The sequence below is a fragment of the Protopterus annectens genome, chromosome 12.part0 (assembly GCF_019279795.1).
Source record: "Protopterus annectens isolate FY-2018-M chromosome 12.part0, PAN1.0, whole genome shotgun sequence".
Taxonomy (NCBI): domain Eukaryota; kingdom Metazoa; phylum Chordata; order Ceratodontiformes; family Protopteridae; genus Protopterus; species Protopterus annectens.
Window position 1 is genome coordinate 1530979867 of NC_056746.1, and position 24944 is coordinate 1531004810.

Genomic DNA, 24944 nt, shown 5'->3' on the forward strand with positions numbered 1-24944 from the left:
ACTAGACATTGTTGATGATGATTTTTCGGAATCTAGTTCGGCTCCTAATTCCCTGCCTCCTGCTCCCAGAAAACCTGACAGATACTACAGGGTCCCTGAGTCCCACAAGTTCCTTTTTAAAATCCTATTGCAGATCCAGAGACTATTTCACAGGGACCCAAAGGCATTAAGGCTTCTACTGCTAAAAATCCTGTCCCTTCTGATAGAGACTCCAGGGCGCTGTATAGATGGGGTAAGAAGGTTTACACTTCTGCAATCTTGGCCATTAGGGCTTTAAACTGCCAGTTTCATATGTTAAAGTATAAGCAACATGTTATTGGACTGCTTAAACAGAAAATGATGTTGATTCCTGACTGTGTGGAAAAAAAAGAATTACAGGATTTAATGCATTCTGCTGAACAAGTTGGAAAACATACTTTGCAGTGTGGTTTTGATTCATTAGAGGCCTCTTGCAGGGCTACTGTTACTGGGTATGTGCTCAGAAGGCATGCTTGGCTCAAGGAGCAATCTTTACCTGATCATGTTAAAGCTAAATTGTTGGATGCTCCTTTAAATCAGGACCACCTGTTTGGCAACAAGGCTGAGGAAGTTCTTAAAAAGATGGAAGATAAAGCGAAATCTATGCAAACTGTTAAAGATTTTTTACAAGTTCAGCCTCCTAGATTTAGTAGGCACGGGCCCTGTAAGAATTGGTCCTTTCCAGCCCCTTCCAGGTCTTCTCAAGCCAAACCCAGACACAGCAAACACCCCAGGTTTCAGTCCCAGGGGACACACAGAACTAAGCAGTGGAGGGACTCTACTTCCAAATCTGGGAATAATAAGACTCCACCCTATGGTAAACTGTCTCAATGACTTCCTCTTAAAATTTCCAAGCACTTATCAACTGACTGCCCTTTTGGGGGAAAGATTGCTCTTCATGCAAAGAATTGGGAACTCATTACCCAGGACAAATGGGTTTTAAATATAGTGTCCCAGGGATACAGATTTCACTTCCACACGTTGCCAACACCAAGCAGGTGGCCGGACCTACCCCCAAATCAGTGGGCAGAGGCCCAAAAACAAGTACTTTCTCTCTTAAGCATGGGGAGGCTATTCAACTGATACCAGAAGAGGAAAAGGGACAAGGTTTCTACTCAAAACTTTTCCTGGTACCCAGAAAAGATAATTCATGGCGTCCTATCCTGGACCTGTCTGTGCTAAACACCTATTTAGAGATTACAAAATTCAAGATGCTTACTCTTCACCAATTACTTCCTATGCTAGGCAAAGATGCCTGGTTGGCAACACTAGATTTAAAAGAAGCATACATGCACATCCCAATCATGGAATCTTGCAGAAGATACCTATGCTTCAAAGCAGGCTACACGCACTATCCGTTCTCTGCACTGCCCTTTGGCTTATCTACTGCGCCCAGGGTATTCACAAAGTGCCTAGCTCCAGTTATTGCATTTTGCAGACAAAGAAATATTCAAATATACCCATACCTGGACAATTGTCTAATTCAGGCGGAAAGGCAGGACATACTTTTGAATCATCTGGCCTTTGTGCAAAGGGTTCTAACTTGTCTGGGGTACACCATAAACGAAAAGAATTCACACCTGGTACCCTGTCAACAAATTATATTCCTGGGAGCAAGCTTGAATACAACTTCCCAGATGGCCTACCTCACGCCAGAGAAACAAATTCATTTGAGAAACTACTTCAAACAAATGGCCACAAAATCCCTGCTATCTGCAAGACAAATACTGCAAGCCTTGGGGTTCATGGCCTCCTGCATTCTTCTAATTCCATGTGCAAGACTGCATATGAGGAAACTACAGTGGTGTCTAAAAAGCCTATGGTGTCAACATTCTCAAGACCTTGAAACAATGATTCCTATCATACCTTGCCTACGCCTAGAGTTCCTTTGGTGGGCAGAGGCCTGCCACCAAAACAAGGGACTGCCTTTCATACCACCCCCTGCCACCCAAACCCTAACAACAGATGCATCAGACTATGCATGGGGGGCTCACCTGGCATGGAAGTGCATTCAGGGCAAATGGAACCCAAGGTAAATGCACCTACATATCAATCAAAAAGAAATGTTAGCTGTACAGAATGCTCTGACAGCCTTCAAGGACCACATTCTTCTAGGACAACTAATGGTAAAGACGGACAATACCACTGTTACGTGGTACATAAACAAGCAGGGGGGTACACATTCTTACCCCCTCTGCAGACTAGCCATGGCATTGTGGAACACAGCCTTGAGCTACCAAGTGTACCTACAAGCTCAGTTCCTGCCAGGAAAACTAAATACACTGGCAGACGGACTAAGCAGAAACCTCATGGACCCACACAAGTGGAAACTGTAACCAAGGATTTTCAACATGTTGACATGCAAATGGGGGAGCCCACATATAGACCTGTTTGCCTCTCCCCAGAGCTACCAATTGGACAAGTTTTACACAAGGACTCCCCACAAACAAGCCTGGAAAGTGAATGCTCTATCCTTCAGCTAGAAAAACCTATCAGTTTATGCCTTTCCCCCTCTGCCTCTCCTCTCCAATGTACTACTAAAGATCAAACAGGACAAACCAAGGACAATACTGATTGCAAAAGACTGGCCACGCCAACACTGGTACCCCCTCTTGTGCAGTGTGTCACTGCTGGCACCATTGCACCTGCCTCAGACCCCTGCCCTGCTCTCCCAGCAGGGGGGCCAGATTCTGCATCCACAACTTCAAACCCTGAACCTGGAAGCCTGGCAAATTACCTGATCTCCCCGTTACCATCCATCAGTAAGGAAGTGATAGATGTCATCCTGGAGGCAAGGAGGCCTAGTTCTAGAAAATCCTAGGATGAAAAATGGAAAAGATTCTGTTCCTGGAGCCAAACTCAGGGGATGGGCACAGCAGTACCCAATTTACCCCATATTCTTCAATACTTAACTGAGATGCTTCACAAGGGCCTTTCCTTTTCCTCCATCAAAATTCATGCCTTGGCCATTTCAGCTCATTACAACACAGAACCACCACTCTTTTCTCATCCACTGTTGAAGCAATTCCTCAGAGGGGCAAAAAAACTTAAGACCACCCAGGAGAGACCCTACTCTAGCCTGGGACTTTAACTTTGTATTGGAAAAGGTCACTCTACCTCCCTTTGAGCCAGCTGCAAATGCAGAGTTGAAATTCCTTTCTTGGAAAACAGCCTTCCTTCTAACCATCACTTCAGCAAGAAGGGTGTCTGAATTACAGGTCCTCATGGCAGTGGAGCCTTTCATCATCTTTCATGCTGACAGGGTGTCCCTTAGGACCAATCCTTCCTTCATACCCAAGGTGGTATCCAGTGTGGCCCTTAATCAGTCCATTCATTTGCCAACCTTCTTTTCTAATGCACAGAACAAAGGGGAACGAATACTGCACTCCTTGGACATGCACAGACCACTTAGATTTTACTTGGACAGGACTAAGCCTCTCAGGAAATCTGAACAGCTGCTGGTTGCATTTGCTGCAGGGGCAGAGGGGAAGGCCATTTCAAAGCAAATAATTTCTAAGTGGATAGGCCATTGCATTCATTTCTGCTATAAGCATCATGGAAAACCTACCCCACAGGGGCTAAGACCACATTCAACCAGGGCTGCGTCTACCTCTACAGCCTTTCTCAGAGGTGTCCCTACCAGGGACATCCTAGAAGCTGCTACCTGGAGTTCTGTACATACCTTCACCAAGCATTACCACTTGCCAATTTATTCTAAATCCGGAGCTGGATTTACCATTGCAGTCTTGCAGGGCATTATAGCTGGTCTTAATGCTGCCTAATTACTCCCTCCCATTCTTAGCTTTGGGAATCTATCCAAATGTAATGACTGCAACAGTGAAACACGAAGAACATAGTACAGTTGTGTGCACTTACCATAAACATAGATGTTTGAGTGTATTCACTTTTGCAGTCGTGGTTACCCTCCCTCCAGCCCCCTGACTTCTATTGACTATACCTCTATTCTTGTTTACTATGCTTAAAGCTTTTTGGTGTATTTGCTTTTTTGTTGGAGGTGTAACCTTGTATATAATTGCTTCCCATTATGGGGGCACCTGACATCTGGTGCAAGAAAAACTGATGTAATGGCGTCGGCTGCATGCTTTATATCCCTGACTACCTGACGTCATGGAAGATGAGACAGCAATCGACGCAGGACCCAAGACTTTGATAATCAGGCCAACTGTGGGCTACTGCAAGCAGATAACCCAAATGTGATGACTGCAACAGTGAATTCACTCGAACATCTAAATTTATGGTAAGTGTACACAACTGTACTTTCTATGGCAGCTTCTATCCCGATATTGCCTTTAGCAAAGTTACATATGTGGATCCTGCCATGGCTCCTTCTTTGTCAGTGGTTCCCAAACTGTCACCCCCTCTATTACCAGATTCGAATAACCAACTCCTGCAAACAGAACCTCCTTTGGTGGATGAGGCCAGACGTAGAACTTTGGAGTCACTAAATTCCAATCCCCTCAGCCCAGAGCCATCGTGATCACAGATGCTTCCCTGATTGGGTGGGGGGGGGCCATTTTCAGGGGAAGACTGTCCAAGTCACATGGTCCACCTCACAGTCTCACCTGTATATCGCTGTTCTGGAAGTGAGAGCTGTGCTGTTAGCATTGCAGGCCTTTCATTTGGCTGTCCCTTCCAGGACAATTGCGATTCAGTCAGACATTATGTCAGTGGTCTGGTATGTCAACAAACAAGGAGGAACCAAGTCCTACCCCTTATTTCAAGAAGCCATGAGAATTTGGTAGTGGGCGATGACTTCCAACCGCTTTCTGATAGCAACATATATCCCGGGGAGCTCCAACGTGATTGTGGACAAACTAAGCAGATGCATCCTCATGCCTCACGAGTGGTCTCTCAATCCCGAGGTGGCGACAGAAATCTTCAGCCATTGGGGCCAGCCTTGCTGCGACCTCTTCACCTCCCCATCGAACAAGTGCAGCAGCTATTTTGCCCTAGATGTCCTTCAAGAATGCAACTGCAGTCATAACATGTGGGTTGTCCTGCCTCAGGCAGCCCTCGGTTGGCCGGATTCCAAAGTCTGGGTCCGACGTCAGCTGATGTCGCATTTCTCTCCGACGTCAGAGCGGCTGGAGTACATAAGCATCAGCCAACGCCATTTTCTCCAGTCTTTCTTGCCGCGCGGTGCCCGAAGCAGAAGCGGTTCGCAAGTGCCGGTCGGTCAGCTCCTGTATTCTACGATACGAAGTCATCAAAAGCTAAGTACCCCGTTGGGGACCTTTTCTTGCCTCAGCCGATGTCAGAAATTACTGAAAAAGTTAACAATTGTCTTTTTTGTGGTAAACAAATACCTCATAAGGATTTCCACTCTTACTGCCTCCCTTGCCTGGGCCCAGACCACGACGTCTCGGCCTGTGTAGCCTGTGCTCGCTTCAACAAGCGCACTCTCAGGCACCGGGCGGAGTTCGCTGAAGATTTTTTCGGCGATAAATTTGCTTACACCATGCCGTTGGATCTTCCGACATTGCAAACTCCCAAAAAGCGAAAAGACTGGGACCGACATCCTCGGCCCGCGTCTACCACCGACTCCACGCCAAAACCTAGCGTGAGTGCTCCGGTTCCCTCTGAGACGGTCTCAACACCGCTCCGAACCGAAGACACCACATTACCGACGACTCAGATTCCAGACATTACTCCGACGCCAGTTATAGATTTTCCTCCGGATACCGAAACCGAGGAAATGCCCGAGACCATTGCTGTAGACAAGGTCACTCCTGCACGTGGAGCTGCCAGGCCTCCTATGGCCATGTCTATTAAGGCCTACACTAGGGCTAAGGCAGCCAGCAAAACAAAGCATATTACTTCTAAATCCTTACCTCAGCCTTCTCCAGAGACACAAATCATGTCCATGGCTGCTGATTTAATTTCCATGATAAGAGGTTCACAGGCCCATCCTGAGAGAGGATCCCAGCCCCCACCTGATAAAAGGCCACGGGTTGAACCCTCTGACCCTACTCCTTCAGATGAAGATTCTGAGGGCTCTGTCCACTCCGATAGCCAGGAAGAGCTCTTTCAGACCTATGAGGACTCGGATGCAGAAGATTCCATCCCCTCGGCCTCCCCTCCTGAGGATATTTCTTTTGGGGAAGTTCTGCACACCATGAGGGAACATTTCAAGTGGCAAGGTCAGGAATTTTCTGATTCTAGGAAACTCCTTAGGACTTTCCTTAAGAAGCCTCAGCACAGGCCCTTAGCTATTCCTCCTGTACTTGATGTTCTGGATGATTTGTATTCTGACTCTAGTGCTACCCCTGATTCTCTTCCTCCTGCTCCAGCCAAGCCAGACAGGTATTACTGGGTCCCAGAAACTCATTCCCATTTATTCAGGGCCCATACTGCTGATTTGGAAACTATTTCACAGGGGCCTAAAGGAGTTTCAGCCTCCACCTCAAAAAATCCTTTGCCCTCCAACAGGGAAGCTAGGTCATTAGAGATGGGGCAAAAGGTTTACACATCCACTACCTTATCTATGAGAGCTTTAAATTGCCTTTTTCATATGTTACAATATCAGGATTATCTGTTAGAAGATTTACAAAAAACATTAGCTACTCCTGATCCTTTAGACAGGAAGACTTTGCAGGAAGCTGTACATAACTCTCAGCAAGTAAGCAATCACTTCCTGCAGTGTGGATATGATGCACTGGAAGCTTCATGTAGGGCAGCTATGACAGGGGCAGTCATTCGTAGACATGCTTGGTTAAAAGATCAACCTCTACCAGATCATGTAAAAGCAAAACTTCTGGATGCACCTTTGGAAAAGAACAAGCTTTTTGGTGCAAATGCTAAGGATGTGTTAAAGACCATCGAAGAAAAAGCAAAATCAGTTCAGACAGTGAAAGATTTCCTCCAGGTTCAACCCCCCAGATTCAGTAGGAATTGGCCTTCAAAAAACTGGTCCTTTCCTAATCCAGAAAAGTTTCAAAGGGGTAAGAACAGACGTGGCCGAGGAAGAGGCCAATACAGAGGCCGACAATGGCAGCCAGGAAACCAAAGAAGTGACGCAGGGGTTTCACCTGCCGCACAACCACAATCTCAATGACTTTCCTCTACTACCGCCTACCAGGGAACAACTAGAAGCTCCCTTGGGTGGGAAATTATCTCTGTTTGCAGAAAACTGGCACAGACTGACAAAGGACAAATGGATTTTGGACATTATAGACCGAGGGTACAGGTTTCATTTTCATACCTTACCAAGAAAACAAGGCATGCCAAACCTACCACAAAATCAGAGGGCAGAGGCTATCAAGCAAATCACTCTGCTGACTCGGATGAACGCAATAGAAAGAGTTCCACAACAAGAACAAGCCCAGGGGTTTTACTCAAGACTGTTCCTTGTTCCAAGAAAAGAATCTCAATGGAGACCAATACTGGACTTGTCCGCATTAAACACCTTTCTCATAGTACCAAAGTTCAAAATGCTGACTCTACAGCAACTCCTTCCCATGCTGGGCAAGGGGTCGTGGCTGATTACTCTGGACCTCAAGGAGGCATACCTGCATGTCCCTATCAGACACAGCTGCAGAAGATACCTCAGATTTCTTGCAGGGCCAGAGCATTATCAATTCTCAGCATTGCCATTTGGCTTATCTACTGCGCCCAGAGTATTTACAAAATGCCTGGCTTCAGTAATTGCTCATTGCAGGCTCCAGGGTATACAAATTTACCCGTACCTGGACGACTGCCTCATACAAGCGGACGACAAATTGATGTTGACAAAAAACCTGGATTATGTCATACGATTACTTCAAGCTCTGGGATACACAGTCAACTTCCAAAAGTCAAGACTGCAGCCATCCCAGCAAATAATCTTCTTAGGAGCCAAACTAGACACAGACTCTCAGATGGCTTACCTGACAGAAGACAAGCAAGAGAAGTTAACTCATTATTTCAAAGGTCTAGCAAAACTCACCCAGATGACTGCAAGGAGATTCCTACAGGCCCTGGGTTACATGGCATCCTGCATTCTCCTGGTTCCATTCGCAAGACTACACATGAGAAAGCTTCAATGGTACCTAAAAAGCATTTGGTCTCAACACAGCAACAACTTGGAGACAATCATACCACTAATTCCATGCCTACAAAAGGAATTCCTATGGTGGGCCTCGGTGAGCCAGGCAAACACAGGTATGTCATTCAAAAAACCACAGATAACACAGACCATGACTACAGACGCCTCAGACCTTGGATGGGGGGGGCACACATGGAAGGCAGGTGTATACAAGGACAATGGTCTCCAAAGGAAACACATCTGCATATAAACCAAAAGGAAATGCTGGCAGTAATGCATGCCATAGAGGCCTTTCAACACCAACTCCAGCAAGGCCATTTAATGATACGGACAGACAACACCACTGTGATGTGTTACATAAACAAGCAAGGGGGCACCCACTCTTACCCTCTTTGCAGACTGACAATGCAGCTTTGGGAGAAATCGCTGAGCCTAAACATCCAGTTACAATCCCAGTTTGTTCCAGGAAAAGACAATGTGTTGGCGGACAGCCTAAGCAGGAATTTCACAGATCTACACGAGTGGAGGTTACATCCGAAGGCCTTCAGACAACTCACTTCGACATGGGGCAAGCCAGAAGTGGACCTATTTGCCTCTCATCTCAACCATCTTCTACCAAAATTCTGCACAAGGACATACCATCCAAAAGCTTGGAAAATAGATGCCCTCTCATTCAACTGGAACTCCCTAACAATCTATGCATTCCCACCTCTGCCACTGATGACCTCAGTATTACTAAAGATCAAAGCAGAGAGACCCAAGGGAATCATAATAGCTCCGGACTGGCCAAGACAACACTGGTACCCACTACTACGGAGCATATGTCACACCAGGAGGTGGGCCCTTCCCCAATGGCCTCTACTTCTGACTCAGCACAACTTCGAAACAGTGCATCCAAATCTTCAGACACTGCAGCTAACAGCCTGGGAGATCTCATAAATAACTTCAGCCTATCTCTCTCCAAGGAAGTTCAACGGATACTAACAGAGGCTCGAAGGCTATCCACCAGAAAGGTTTACTTAGCAAAGTGGAAAAGATTCAGCAATTGGAATACCAGCAAGGGACATGATGCATCATTGTTGAGCATCCCACTCATCTTGGAATATTTGGCAGATATGTTACAGAATGGCCTCTCATATTCTTCCATAAAGATACATGCATCTGCTATTTCAGCTAGATACAACACTGATCCTCCTGTTTTTTCACACCCTTTACTAAGGCAATTCCTCAGGGGAATCAAGAACATTCAGCCACCAAGAAAGGCCCCAGTGCCAGCCTGGGACCTCAATTTTGTCCTAGAAAAACTGACTCTACCCCCATTTGAGCCAGCAGCTTCAGTTGACTTGCAATTTCTCTCATGGAAGACAGCTTTCCTGTTGGCAATTACATCAGCAAGAAGGGTTTGAACTACAAGCCCTAATGGCAATACCACCCTTTATTATTTTTCACAGAGACAGGGTTTCATTAAGGACCAACCCTACTTTTATGCCAAAGGTGGTATCTAGGGTTTCTTTAAATCAAGCCATTCATCTGCCTGCTTTCTTCCCCAATCCTGAGAACAAGGGGGAAAGACTGTTGCATACCTTGGACATTCACAGACAACTTCGTTACTACCTGGACAGAACCAAGGCCAGTAGGAAGTCTGAACAACTTTTTGTAGCTTACGCCCCTGCACTCCAAGGAAAAGCAATTTCAAAACAGACTATTTCAAAATGGATTGGGCATTGCATCAGATTCTGTTATTCCTTTCATGGAAAGACTGTTCCAGCCAATGTCAGACCACATTCCACCAGAGCTACAGCCACCTCTACACCATTCTTAAGAGGGGTGCCTACTAAGGACATTCTAGAAGCTGCTACATGGAGCTCCGTGCATACATTCTCCAAACACTACAATCTCCCTCTATACTCCAGATCCAGAGCAGGCTTTGCTTCGGCAGTCCTGCAGGGTTTGATTGCCACACCATCTTTTTCCTAGAGCATTCCTCCTCCCCCAGCTAAGCTATGGTATTCTACCCACATGTTATGACTGCAGTTGTATTCTTGAAGGACATAGTACAGTTTTGTACCTACCATAAATGTAGATGTCCGATAGACATGCAACTGCAGTCTGATTTTCCCACCCTCCATACCCCTCTATGCCTAGGGTCCACTCCTATCCCTGTTTCTCTTAGCTGGGGATATCTGTTATGGTGTATTTGTTTTATTGCTCATTTATTTGTTTGGAATCCTGTTTTTGTCTTCCAATTTCATTACAGCCTTCCTTGGAGGGCACCTGGCATCTGGGGCAAGAAACACTGAAGAAAATGGCGTTGGCTGATGCTTATGTACTCCAGCCGCTCTAACGTCGGAGAGAAATGCGACATCAGCCGACGTCGGACCCAGACTTTGGAATCCGGCCGACCGAGGGCTGCCTGAGGCAGGACAACCCACATGTTATGACTGCAGTTGCATGTCTATCAGACATCTGCATTTATGGTAGGTACAAAACTGTACTTTCCCCCATAGAGGGAGTCACCGAGGGACGCTCTAATCCATGATCGGCCCATGGGACTTCTTTACGCTTATCCTCCACAATTCACTTCACTCCCCTGATTCCACAATTTCTCAAGAAAGCTCTTCGGTTGAGATGCAAGGTGATCCTCTTAGCCCCGTTGTGGCATCGACAAGTTTGTTTCACCTTTCCACGGCCTCACCTAATATACCCGTCATGGATTCTGGACCCTCTACCAGATCTAATTACTCACCCCCCAAGGGCTGAGTCACCCAAATCTGTCCAGTGTCAAGCTGACTGCATGATTTCTCCACTTCCATTAGTTGCCAGGTAAGCAAATCTCTCCTCGCCTGTTCAAGACATCATTCTGGCTTCTCATAAACCATCCACCAGAAAACTGTATCAGGATAAGTGGAAAAGGTTCTCCATCTGGTCTAAGGATAACAGACTAAACCCTTATTCGGCTCCAGTAACTGCGGTACATCAATACCTATCTAAGTTTTTTGATAATGGAGCCTCTGCCTCTACTGTATGAGTACACCTAGCGGCAATTTCCAATTTCCACAATGATATAGATGGTACTCCTCTTATCTCTTTATGCCTTTGCAAGGCCTTCCTCAAGGGAACCTGTCATATCAAGCCTCCTGTCAGGCAGCCTGTGGAACCATGGAACTTCACTTCAGTCCTTCAGTCTATGACTCAAAAACCTTTTGAACCTGCTGCGAAGTGTGACCTAAAGTTTTTGTCTTGGAAATCCCTGTTTTTAGTAGCCATCACGTCTGCCAGAAGGGTCTCTGAGTACAGGCTTTTGTGTATCAAGAGGCCCTATCTTGTCTTTCATAAAGACAGAGTATCACTTCGGACGAATCCATGCTTCCTTCCCAAAGTTTCCTGAATTCTTCATAAACCAGACCATTGATTTACCTGTGTTCTTTCCGAATTTTGCCAACAGAGGAGAGTACTGCCTTCACTCCTTAGACATACATAGACAATTGAGATTTTACCTAGACAGGGCCAAACCTATCTGTAAATCCGAACAGCTTTTCATCTCTTTTTCTGGGCCCAGAATGGGAGAGGCTGTTTCCAAGGTTACATTATCTAAATAGCTAAGGGACTGCATACGCTTCATCTATTCCCACAGTAACGAACCTATGCCAAAAGTTAAAGCTCACTCCACTAGATCTATGGCAACATCTGTAGCTTTCCATTCCAGGGATTCCATGGATGACATCTGTGCAGCAGCCACTTGGGCTAAGCCTCATACCGATATCAATCATTACAAATTGAACTTAGTCTCCAGAGGGAGAGCTGCCTTCGGCTCAGTGGTACTTAGGAATGTTCTTCCATAAGGGCCGCCCATGCACGTCAAGGTAGCTTGGGATTCTGTCCCATCAGTGATGAATGGAAAGAAGATTAACAACATCAGATAAAGAAGTTATGTCTTACCATAATGTTCCTATCTGTGTTGTTCATCATCTTTCATTCATCACTTCCCACCCTCCTTCCCCCTCCAAAGGCTCCTGGGAGATGCTTTGGGTCTAAGTGGTGTCCTAGGGTTTTGGGCAGAAGTGGCCTTGGCTTTACTTCTCTTTCTCTAGCAAACTCGATCTGAGGTAACAGGGCGAAGGACATTCTGGGTAGAGACTTACCTCGAGAGTTTTTTTGGCTGGCGTGAACTTGGTAGAGAGGCCGACTCTGTTCCGAGGGCTCGGAACTGAACCCATCAGTGATGAATGAAAGAAGATGAGCAACACAGATGGAATGTTATGGTAAGACATAACTTCTTTTTATGAAGCTATTTGTAAATGCGTATGTATCTTATCTTGTACATGAACTTTAGTTTATATAGATAAACTTTACAAGAGCCAGTGAAGCTTTTTATTTCCTTGGTACTTGAATGCACATAATTGGTAGTCAGTGGTACTTGAATGCAACTACTCATGTACCAACTCTTTTGCTCAACGTTTTCTAGAATTCATAAATTCCAATGCCTTGGATCAACTTATTCACACCCCCACCAGGGGCAGCAATATCCTAGACCTGGTCATTACCAACATGGGAAACCGGCGTTCCACACCAGAGGTCAAGTTCCTCATTGGTCAGATCCGACCACAAGCTAATCAGCCTAGACATCCACATCCCACCCCCACCCCCAATTAGAGAAACCATCGTAAAAAACTTCTCCAAAGCCAACTTCACACTTTTAAGACAGAAGTGGCAAACGTCATGACACCCATGCAGATGGACAATAGAGGTACGACTGCCGAATCCTACACAAATGCACTTTATAAGCACTTACACGAGTGCATGGATCATGCTATTATAGTCAAAAGAGAATACACCATAGGGGTGAAGTGCCTTCACACAAAAATCCACAGGAATATATCAAACAAACAGAATGAAAGGCACACCACGACTATCGAAGCAAACCTTCTGTAGCTCATAAAATCTTTTATTCCAGTGCTCATAAGTAAAAGATTTTATGAGCTGTAGAAGGTTTGCTGATAATCTGTTTGTTTGATATATTCCTATGGATCATGCTATCCCTAATAGAACCAAGATGTTATCCTCCAAAAAAGGAAGCCAATCTGGTGGTCCTCTGCCGTAAACAAACTCTACAACAGAAGAAAGAAACTGTTGCAAAAAAGAGTAAAATCCCATGACTGGAGGAACTCCCTGGTCAACCTCAGTAAGAAGATGAGATCCCTCATAAAATCCTCCAAAGCTAGTTACGAAAACAAAATTGCCACGGACTCTGAAGACAACCACAAAGCATTCTATAGCTATGTCAATAATCTAAATGGGAACAATCAGATCTGCTCTGAGTTACAGCACAATGGCACTAAATATACAGAGCCAACTATTGCCAACATCCTAGCAGATAGGTTCAGTGCTAACTTTACCCCCCTCTCACCCCCTAGAGGGCCTATCTCTATACTGGAAGAATGAAAAGTTCCTATAATCATGGCTGCACAGGTAAAAAAAACACTCTCCAAAGCCAAGAACACAGCATCCATGGGACCTGACAATATCCAAGGCTGCGTTCTACACGAACTACAGAATGAACTGGCACCCTACCTAAGTACCATGTTCAGTCATAGCATCACCTCAGGCTTTGTACCCACTGAATGGCACACCGCGACGGTTATCCCACTCCACAAACGGGGGGAGCCACGACGGACCCCGGGAACTACCGCCCCATTAGCCTGACGAGCCTGGTCTGCAAGGCCATGGAACGTATCATCATGGAGCTCATAAACAAAGACATTGGTAATCTCCAAACTCTGGACCCTACCCAGTTTGGATTTGTAAAAGGCAGAATCATGTCTCCTAAACCTGATTGACTTCTTTAAAGCAGTCACCAAAGCCATAGATGAGGGTAAAATAGTTCACACTGCTTATCTAGATCTCGCCAAGGCTTTCGACACCATCCCCCACTCTGGAATTATAGATAAGCTCACTAAACTAGGTATAAATGCCTATGTCACAAGGTGGGTTGCCAACTGGCTCACGGACAGAACCCACACTGTGAAAGTAGCGGATTCCAAATCCGACATCAGACCAGTGACAAGTGGAGTACCACAGGGTTCAGTCCTGGGTCCTGTCCTGTTTGGTATCTACTTCTCTGAAGTGCAGGCCAACACAGAAGGTCTTTGGCTAACAAAGTTTGCAGATGACTGCAAACTAGGAGCCATAATCGAAACTCCTAACGATGTGGACAAACTACAAAAGGGCCTCACTGAGACAGATACCTGGTGTCAAAGCCATGGCCTGAAGCTGAATGCCAAAAAGTGTATTGTCATCCCCTTTGATAAAAACCTCTGTACCCATGAACTACCACATAGCTGGTAGTCTACTTAATGCCGAAAATGTGATGATACTTTGGGACACAGGTGGACAGTAGTCTCTCCTTTGATAATCACATTGCCACAGTGGTCAGGAAATCCTTCTACGTGGCTCATCTCATCACAAAAGAATTCTCATCCAGAAAAAAAAAGAGGTCATTGTTTCCCTCTACTCATCACTCATTAGACCCATTATAGAGTACAACGCCCCTTTTGGTATGTACCTCACAAGACATCTACAACAACTGGAAAGACCACAGAAATACCTCACAAAGAGGATTACTGGCCTCAAACAGATGCCCTATGGAGACCGTCTCAAAAAACTACAGCTTTACTCCATCGCATATCGCCTACTCAGGGGCGATCTCTGCCTAACATACAAAGCTATGTCAAACCCAGAGCTGTTGGACATGCTCCACTTAAAGAAATCCCAATCCCTCCGAACTACACGCTCTAGGGACCTAAACCTTGTCACCACAATAAACAGAACATGCTGGAGGGATAGATTCCTGTCCCAGAGACTTCCCATACTCTGGAACAGACTACCTATCTATGTCAAACAGAGCTCCTCATTAGCACTCTTCAAGAAAAACCTTGATGATTGAATGGGAAATTCACCCAGACGATCACTTCTGTGGCTCTGCTCGACAGGGGCACAGGAAAATAATTTTCTTGGGTGGCGAAAGCCAGGGTACATTTTTTGGCTAGGCATGTATGGGCACTAGGGCCGATAGTCTAGTACCTACCTATGAACCTATTGGTAGTCAATGGTACTTGAATGCACATCATGGTACTTGAATGCACATCATTGGTAGTCAATCAGTCATGTTAGCGCATTAGTTAACGACTATGATGAATAAAGGCATACTTTTTTAGGTTCACTAGTATCTCTCTCAAAAGTAATTCAGTAGATGAAGACTAAAAGAAAACAGTGTTACTGTTGAGTAAAAAACAGTGGCAAATGTGTTCAAGAAGACACGAGTAATCTTGGCTTTTTATTTGTTGCTTCACTCATATTTTTCTCCAAAGATCTTTTCATAGAAGCAGTGGAGAAGTCTATATCTTCATAGGAGAGGATAGGACGAGGTTATTGCTCTTTATACAACTTTCGGTTTTCTTCAAGAATATTGAAGATCCCAACACCAGATGAGAATATTTTCAGTTTGGTAGGGTATTATAAATGTACAGTGATGTTTTGTTGTTAACATTTTAATTAAGGACCACTGCACATTCCTCCTTTCTAGTATCTAGCTGTATAGTCATTTTAAAACCTATGGATATTTTGTCCCTAATTACTCACCCCCAAGGGCTGAGTCACCCAAATCTGTCTAGTGTCAAGCTGACTGCTTGGTTTCTCCACTTCCATTAGTTGCCAGGTAAGCAAATCTCTCCTTGCCTGTTCAAGACATCATTCTGGCCTCTCATAAACCATCCACCAGAAAACTGTATCAGGATAAGTGGAAAAGGTTCTCCATCTGGTCTAAGGATAACAGACTAAACCCTTATTCGACTCCAGTAGGGGACAGGTGGAAGGCAATCATGCAGAAAATTCCTGCGCTTCAGAGCAGGAACATTACACTTTCAGTTTTCTGCTTTGCCCTTTGGCTTATCTAGTGCTCCCAGGGTATTCACCAAATGTCTAGCTCCTGCCATTGCCTTCTGCAGGCAAAACAATGTAGAGATTTACCCTTACCTGGATGACTGTCTCATCCAGACAGACTGCAATAAGTTGTTTCAGCAGCAAGCACCTCTCATTTGTAAAAACCCTACTTACCTCTCTGGGGATTACTATCAATGAAAGGAAATCAAAACAGTCTCCTACCAGGAAAATCATATTTCTGGGAGTCTTACTGGACACAGAAAAGCAAGTGACCTTTTTGTCCCCAGAAAAACAGTTTCCTACCAAAATACGTCACTACTCTGGCCTCCCAAACCCAGCTTTCTGCCAGAAAATTCCTGCAAGCTCTAGGGTACATGGCCTTATGCATCTTATTGGTACCTCTGTCCAGACTGCACATGAGGAAAATTTAGTGGTACCTAAAGAACCTATGGTGGCAACACTCACAACCTCTGGACACCTCCTTGCATAAGATCTGAGTTCCTCTGGTGGGCCAAGGCCTTTGCTCTGAACAAGAGACTTCCATTCACCCTCCGTCCATTAGAACAGACCATAACTACAGATGTTTCGGACATAGCCTGTGGTGCCCACCTAGAAGGCAGATGCGCCCAAGGGCTCTGGGACGCAAAAAAGCTAGCCTTGCACATCAACCAAAAGGAAATGATAGCAGTGCAAAACTCTCTTGACATCCTTCAAACCCTACCTCAAACCGGGAGTTCTCCTCATAAAAACAGACAACTGTGGTACATCAACAAACAGGGAGGGACTCAATCTTATGCCCAGTGCAGAATAGCCATGATCCTGTGGCTAACACCCTCATCCTTGGGACTGCATGTTATAGCCCAATACCTACCGGGCATCAACAACACCCTAGCAGGCCACATAAGCAGAAACCTGCTGAACCCACATGAATGGCAAATACACAGACATTTTTCTGCAAATTACGCACACATGGGGGGACCCCCCCCCAGGTGGACCTCTTTGCCTCCTCATCTCAATCACCCAGTACAGAAATTCTGCACCACGGAGTACCATCAGATGGCCTGGAAGGTCGATGCCCTGACTTTACCTTCGAATACCCTCTTTGTGTATGCATTTCCGCCTCTTCCAGTCATTCCAAAAGTATTAATCAAGATAAGGGAGGAAAAAACAAGAGCAATATTCATTGTCCCAGATTGGCCCAGACAGCATTGGTACCCACTGCTGCGCAGCCTATCCCACCAGCCCCCCCTGGCAGCTACTTCTGATACCTCACCTGCTATCCCGGGGGGGAGGGGGACAGTGCTGCACCCAGACCTTCAGATACTCAAACTCTCAGCATGGCTTATTCTACCATAACCAACAAGGAATCTATGCTAAGCAAGCAAGTCCTTGACATCATCACAGAAGCCAGAAGACCCAGCACCAGCAAATCTTATGCTGGAAAATGGAAAAGATATTCTGCTCCTGGAGCCAGTCCAAGGGGGCAGACATACATCTGCCCTCCATTCCTGTTATTCTACATTATCTTGCTTAGCTTCTTAACAAGGGTCTCTCCCCCTCTGTCAAGATCCATGCCTTGGCCATCTCAGCACACTTTGACACAGAACTACCATTGTTCTCCCACCCCCTTATCAAACAATTCCTTAGATGAGCTTCTAATGTCAGGCTTCCCAGAAAACAGCCCACCCCAGCCTGGGACCTGACCTATGTTTTAGAAAAGCTTTGAGCCTGCAACATCCTAAAAATTGAAGTACCTCTCTTGGAAGACTGCATTTCTCCTGGCTATCACTTCAGCCAGGAGAGTGTCAGAGATTCAAGCTTTAATGCCCATTAAACCATTTATCATCTTCCATGCAGACAGGGTCTCCCTGAGAACCACTACCTCCTTCATGCCAAATGTGGTTTTGGATGTTACCCTCGACCAGGCCATCCCCTTGCCCACCTTCTTCCTTAACCCTCAAAATAAGGGGGAATGAATACTGCATTATTTGAATATGCACAGGCAACTCAAATTTTATCTGGATTGTACAAAGACATTCAGGAAAACTGACCAGCTCTTAGTCAGCTTTAAAACAGGGGCACAGGGGAAACCAATATCCAAACAGACCATTTCCAAAAGGATAGCACACTGCATCCATTTTGCTACTCCTTGCATGGAAACCACCCCCTAGGACAATCAGAACCCATTCCACTAGGGCAACCTCTACTTCCACAGAATTCCTTAGAGGTGTACCCACCAAGGACATCCTGGAAGCTGCCACATGCCCTTCAGTCCACACCTTCACCAAACATTACCATCTGAATCTGTTTTCAAATGCTAGGGCTGGGTTTGCCTCTGCTATTCTGTAGGGCATGCTCACCCAATCTTAAGATTCTATCAACCTTCCACCCTTCTCCTCAGCTTTGAGAATCTTCCCAATGATTAATATTGCAGCAGTGAAACATGAAGAACATAGTACAGTTGTGTGCACTTACCAATAATGTAGATGTTTGAGTGTATTTACTGTTGCAGTCATGCTTTCCCTCCCTCCTTCCCCCTGATATCTGCTGTCCTTACAGAGACACATTTCTATGGGGGTCTCTGACCCCAGGACTACTAATAATTATTAAAATTGGAATTCTTTGGTTGGTTAAGGCAAGAAAAACTGAGGTAATGGTGTCGCCTGCTGTCCTTTATAGCTCGGACAAACTGACATCACCCAGCAAGTTAAGTGTACACAACTGTACTTTCTTTCTGCACCAAAAGAGAGACCTTCCAGTAAATTCAACATTTGTAGAATTCAAGTTGTTAAAAATTAAATTATGTAATGCAACTATTCTGATGTTCATCATATTGGTGACTACTGCAGTAGCCTTGGCTGTATGGGCTATGTCCTGTCAGAGATACATCAGCCAGCCAGCTTCCAAAGCTTCATAGCACATTCCACATACCTTAACTGTCAGGCTGCTGAGCTAACTAAAAGACAAGTTTGGGCACCAAGGCCTTCAGAGCTTCCCTGCCAACGATGAGTATGCTCCTCTGAGGTTTCATGGATCGACAGTCAGCTTGTGTTCCTTTGCTGGGCAGATAAGTTCTCTTTGAGAAAGAAACCTTCCTTTAATAATTTTATTATTGATATTTTGCTGTTCAGGAAAGTTATTTAAAGTTAGGAGTTTGTGTTTTAATGGCGATCATGAGATTGTACTGTACTTTTAACCAAGAGTGTTTTTTTATCTTGTCAGTTTAAAAGCTGTTAAGTGTAACTGAAAACATTTTTTCTGTGGAGAAAGTGTGCTTATTTTACTTTGTGGGGCTGGCAAAGTGTTTTGAAGTGCTTTTTACTCTGTCAGTCTGTGAAAAAAGTGACTTTTAAAAACTTAATTTTTACCAGCATTTGTTGCTCATTTTCCCTAGGAAACTGGCACCATTTTCAGCTTGACTGTGGAACAATCTTGGTCCCATGGTCAGTCCTTTTGCCAGGTGCAAAAAGAAAAAGTTAATCAAACAGCCTTTGCCATCACAGCAGGCTAGCAATTTGCCTCATTCACAGGTGGGTGTCTCTGCTGTAGCCATTAGTTGCACTTCAGACTATTCAACTTTTACCTCAGATCCTTCTGGTAGCACCTACAGCCAGTTTGGACTAGGGATTAGCCATTGGAGTCCCCTCGGTGGGCAAGGGAGAGCCACTCTTGTCAGTCATGGGAGAGGGAACATGGAAGGCTTCCCTGTTTAGTCCAAATGTTGTGCCCATCCCTGGGGAAACTGGTAATAACACTGTTGGTCCAATTTTTCTTGTAAAAAAAGAAACACAAAACTAAACACGTGTCTACATCTCTTCAAGTTCCTTAGTTAGGAGTAGTTTACTGGGTCTGCTTAGTTAGGAGTAGTTTACTGGGTCTGGCTCAGTGTTTAATTCAGGCTGTTGATATTTCTTGTAAATTAGTTTCTGGTAAAAGAAAGAGGGTATCTCCTTTCCTGAAGAGATTCAGGGTTCTGAATCTAGACAGGAGGGTGAAGAGACCAGTGCAGGGTTTTCTTCTCAGATTTCTGATTGAGACTGAGGAGAGCTCAGTTTGTGACTGTCCTTGTGTGAGGTTCTTTTTCTTGAAGACTATTTCTGGAATGTGCCAGTGTTTTCACTGGGAGAGTACTGAGGCTTCTCATCCCGCAGAAAATACTGTGAGCTATTCCAGAAGGATTTTCTAGAACCTGTACCCATTCCCTCAGTTCTTTCAGCCTTTGAGGATTTGTGTTACTCCCTACAATTTTCCTGACAGTCAACCAGCTGTCCCTAAAAAGGCAGATAGGATGCATAAAGTTCCTCAGTCTTTTAAGTTTTGATACAGTCTTCCTAAACCTGATATAGCAGCTTACTTATGCTAACACTTAGTAAATTCCAATCCTAGTATTTCTGATAAAGATGAAAAGATAACTGTGTAAAACATATATGCTTCTGCAACTTTAATTTTCAGAACTTTGAATTATCAGGCTTCTAAATTAAGGTTTGTCCTGACTAATTTTGAAAGTATGTGGAATGATTTGTCTGCAGTTTCTTCTTGTGAGAAGAATCTTTAAATTTCTTCTGTTGCTGAAGTCACTACTCATTGTGTACAGTGTTTGTATGTCTGTGTTAATATTTCTTCAAGGGCTATGGCTACCTGGTACTGTTTTGAGGAGGTTTGCATGGCTGCATTCTTCAAACCCCCTCCCAGATGTTAAAAATGAAATTTTAACTTCCTGTTTGGATGGAGATGTTTTTGGTCCCCTGTGCTGCAGAGGTGATCAAAAAGTGTGATGAAAGAGGTAAATTAATAAAGGAAATCTCTTAAGATTTTTCAGCCCTCCTTTTCCAAATTCTCCCAGGGATTCTATAATCATGCAATTTTGGTAAGAAACAAACAGTCTGAACAAAATGCATGTAAATAGACATTAAAGAAGAAATTGGCAAGGGGGTTCCAAGAAGTATTTGAAAACTCCCAAAACCAAAGACATTCCTGCATTTATTTATTGTATATTTCACTTTTGTTAACCAGGTTAGTCCAATTGAGTTTGAAAACAAACCTATTTTCAGTGGAGACCCAAGGGGAAAGAGTCCCAGCAAACATAAGCAAAGGTAAACAAACAGGACAAAAACTATTAAAAACAACAATGCAAATGCGAAATTAATTATTAAGAGAAAAACAAAAGAAAAACAATTATGCACATTAAGGGTTGCAGTGATGGCAGTGGTCAAAATGTACTACATATGAGAGTAAAAACAAAAAGATCATTGTTCAAAAGAAGGACAATGTGTAGACATTCATAGGAAGTGGGGGAAAAAGATAAATTGTGTGGAGAATGGGAGGGGGAGAGAAAGGAGGAGGCTATAGTAGGGCCATAGTAGTAGAGCTGAGGGTTTAGGAGGTTAGTTTAAGCAGAAGTTACTAACAGAAAGTTAGGAGATGCAACAGGTTATACAGTAGGTCAGACTAAGACTACATGTGGTCAAGGCAACGGCATAATTTCAAGTTTAGTAGGCGAGATTTAAGCTCCTTTTTAAAATGGGGAAAGGTAAGGTTGGATCTATTATGGAGAGGGAATTTGTTCCAATTTAGTGAGACAGTGTTTGTAAAGTAGTTTGCCAGTATTTCTTTTGGGTTTGTAAACTGAGAGAAGATGCTGATCAGCACTCCAGAGAGCCTGGGGGGAGAGTAAAGAGTAACATGGGAAGCGAGAGCAGGGCAGGCAGAGGGGTTGTTGAGTATGGAAAAGGTAGTATGTGTGGAGTAGCAGTTGTAGGAGAAGGTGCAGAAATTCCAGCCACTGAAGTTTGTTTAGTGAGCGACAGTTATGTGAAGAGTGTGGTTGGTTTAGAATAAATCTGGAAATTTTGATGCACGTTTGTTCCAGTTTCTGCATTGAGGTAGTTTGGATATTGGTAAGGATGGGGAAAGCGTATAGAACACTAGGTAGGAGAAATGCCTGCGCATGAGTGCATTTAGTGGCAGTAGTGAGGAATCTTTGTTCCAATAAAGTAGTCCAAGTTTTTGGTGTGTTTTGATGGTCTGTTGAATGTGCAAGTCAAATTTTAGTCGCTTATCACCCCGAGGAGTTTGGTGTGTAAGGCAGGGGAGATAGTGGTGCTATCTAGGGAGAAAAGAGAAAAATTGGATTTCAGGTGAGTGTGTGTCTAAGGTAGGAAGAGTAGTCGTAGGGGTTCCAACACAACCTTTACTGGTAGAAGGAAGAAATAAGGTGAGAAGTTAAAATTTTTATTTATTTATTTTTATTTATTTATTTTATTTTATATTTGTTAACCGGGAAAGTCCGACTTGGAACAAGCCAGTTTTCAGTGGAGGCCCGGGGAGAAATGCTCCAGACACATGTCTTTATAACGTGGGAGGAAACCGGAGCACCCAGAGGAAACCCACACGAACGGAGGGAGGACATGCAGACTCCGCACAGAAGGCACCCCAGCCGAGAATCGAACTGGAGAACCTCTTGCTGTGAGGCGACAACGTTACCGCTGCACTACTGCGATGTCCATAATGAAAATGATGCCAAGAATTAAAGATCAGGAGATAGTTGGAAACCCAAAAAAGTAGCAAAGTTGGTAAGCTGAAGTGAAGCAGGATATGAGCTGAAAAGGCATCTAAAAGGGCATAATACTGCAAGTCACAAAATTAAATGGCATAAGGAAAAGCACTGCATTCATGTGAAGTTTTTGTGTTATGTAGAACATCTTATTGCATGTGGTTTGAATACTTGAAGTGTAAACATAGCACTGAATGAGATAAAATTCAAGATTTACTTAAGGAACTGTTTTGAACATCAGTTCTAACCTTGTTTGTAAATATTTTCAGGACTTGCCAGATGTACAGGAGCTGATTGCTTTGGTGAATGCAGAGAAATATTCTCTTCAGGCAGCTGCAATCCTGGGTGAGTGCTGTGTACAAAAAGAAAAGTGTTGTGTGCACTGTGAAGAATGCTGATTTAATAACGGTGGTAATGTAAGTGGCTGTAAATTCATTATATTGAAGTAGGGTAGTTTTCATCTGTTCCATGCCCTGTGCTGTATCCTTTTGTGTATGTCTTTTTTTTTTTTTTTTGCACACCTTAACACTTCACTAAATCAGTAGCCAACATGAATTTTAATTTTGAATAGCAGAAACATTCCTAGATTGGGAAAGGCTTTTTTAACAAGATAGTTTTGGGAAATTGATGTACTTTTTTTCAGTTACATGAATGAACGTGTCAGACTAATCAGTACAACTTAGTTGGTTAAGGGATCACGTTAGAATTTTAATGTCCAGTCTCCATATTAATTTTCACAAACCAGTATGTTATATACAGGCATTTGGTAAGTTTAAAAATAACCTTTAGATAGTGCAGCATCTTAGTTATGAAGTAAATACTGACAGATTCTTCAGCTTGCAGAAGGGTATGATGTGTTTTGGTTCACTCAAAGTCGAAGCTGTAGTGAAAGAGTTAATCTGATGTTGTCAATCTTCACATGATCCTTGACAGTGGGTTTGGTTCTGAACCTCAGAACCGACTCGGCCATTATTCCAGCTTGTGCCTTCCAAAAACTCTAGAGCAGAACTCTGCCCATAATGCTCCTTGCCAAATTATCCCAGATCTCATTTGCCACTTCATAGTGCCAGACACGTTCTCTCTTAATCTCACGAGCGACAGCAACATTTCTAAATTGTATGTTTTGTCTTGTTTCTTCCAGTATCTGTTAACTTCCCTTTACTTAATCTACCCACTCCTCTATTTTTTTTTCTAGTTATTATTGTGTACGTGTGACCCTTTTGATACCCTTAGGTATTCTTTACGTACCATCAGTGGTATATTTCCCCCTTAACTTAACCAGTTCTCAAATACCATTGTTGGTACTTCTCTTTAAAAAGAAAAAAAAGAGACCCTTTTTCCCTCACTTCTAACTATCTGTGTGTGTGTGTGTGTGTGTGTGTGTGTGTGTGTGTGTGTGTGTGTGTGTGTGTGTGTGTGTGTGTGTGTGTGTGTGTGTGTTCCTCATGGCGGACAAGCCAGTTAAAGGCACCTCTTCAAGAGGTGTCTCAAATGTGAAAGAAAACTTCCAAACTCTGACAGACGCACACTATTTGTATATCGTCTAGGAGCAGTTAATTTGCAGGAAGACTTTGCCCATTTCTCATAGCTTTAGCCGTAGGGCACTAGTCGACCGCAAAAACGAGCATATTTTAAAAGGTCTTAGAAATCAGATTTAGAAGAGGCCTTATCTAGGTCTAGGACAGAAGCTAGTCCTCCTTCCACTTCCTCTTCTTCCAGTAAGCAGGAGAAGCCTAAAAAGGGAAGTCAGTTGGTTCTAACTGTTTCTTTGGAACCGCCAACTAAAGTAGCCAAGACACCCACGGTTCCAAAAGTCTCCTCAGAACGGATAGCTCCTTGAACTACATGTCGCATTTTACCAGACTTCAGAGAGATTTGAATAAAGAGCTATCAGATACTCTGTCAGGAGCAGTAGCTGAAGGAGTTTGGGACAAAGTGATTTCTCAGCTCGCCACTTTTAAATCGATTTCCAACTATTCCATGAGGCTAATTGCACATACCACTGAAAGGACGACAAGAGCAGCGGGTTCAGGCTTAGCCATCAGAAGACACACCTGGATGCACTTGTGAGTTCATGGAGCCATTTAGGTCTTCTTTCATCAGTGCTCCATTTGACGTAACATCCCTGTTTGGTCCCAAAGTTAAAGAAACTCTAGCCAGATGTGAGAAAGATGGGAAGACTGTTTTTGCCCATGGGTGTACACTTTTCCACTCCCTAGCAGCCTTATTCCAGGAACCAGCAGAGTGGGAGGCTGTGCTTTAATAAGTCCAAAGGGCCTTTCCAAGACTCGTGGCAATGACTTCCTCCAGGGCAGAGGGGGAAGTAATAATGGAAGATTCCGAGGAAGAGGCAGAGGTGGCCCGCGGAGTCAGGGTTCCAGGAATTCTTTC

At 44.2% G+C, this 24944-nt stretch overlaps 1 protein-coding gene across 1 annotated transcript in view; it reads left to right on the forward strand.

Moving 5' to 3' along the window:
- Nucleotides 1-24944, forward strand: part of SRP68 (signal recognition particle 68) — a gene marked incomplete in the record, with an annotated part of 1223106 nt that overhangs the window by 782704 nt on the left and 415458 nt on the right. The window contains 1 exon segment of the mRNA XM_044090499.1: nt 22823-22898. Coding sequence (XP_043946434.1) covers nt 22823-22898 — 76 coding nt within the window.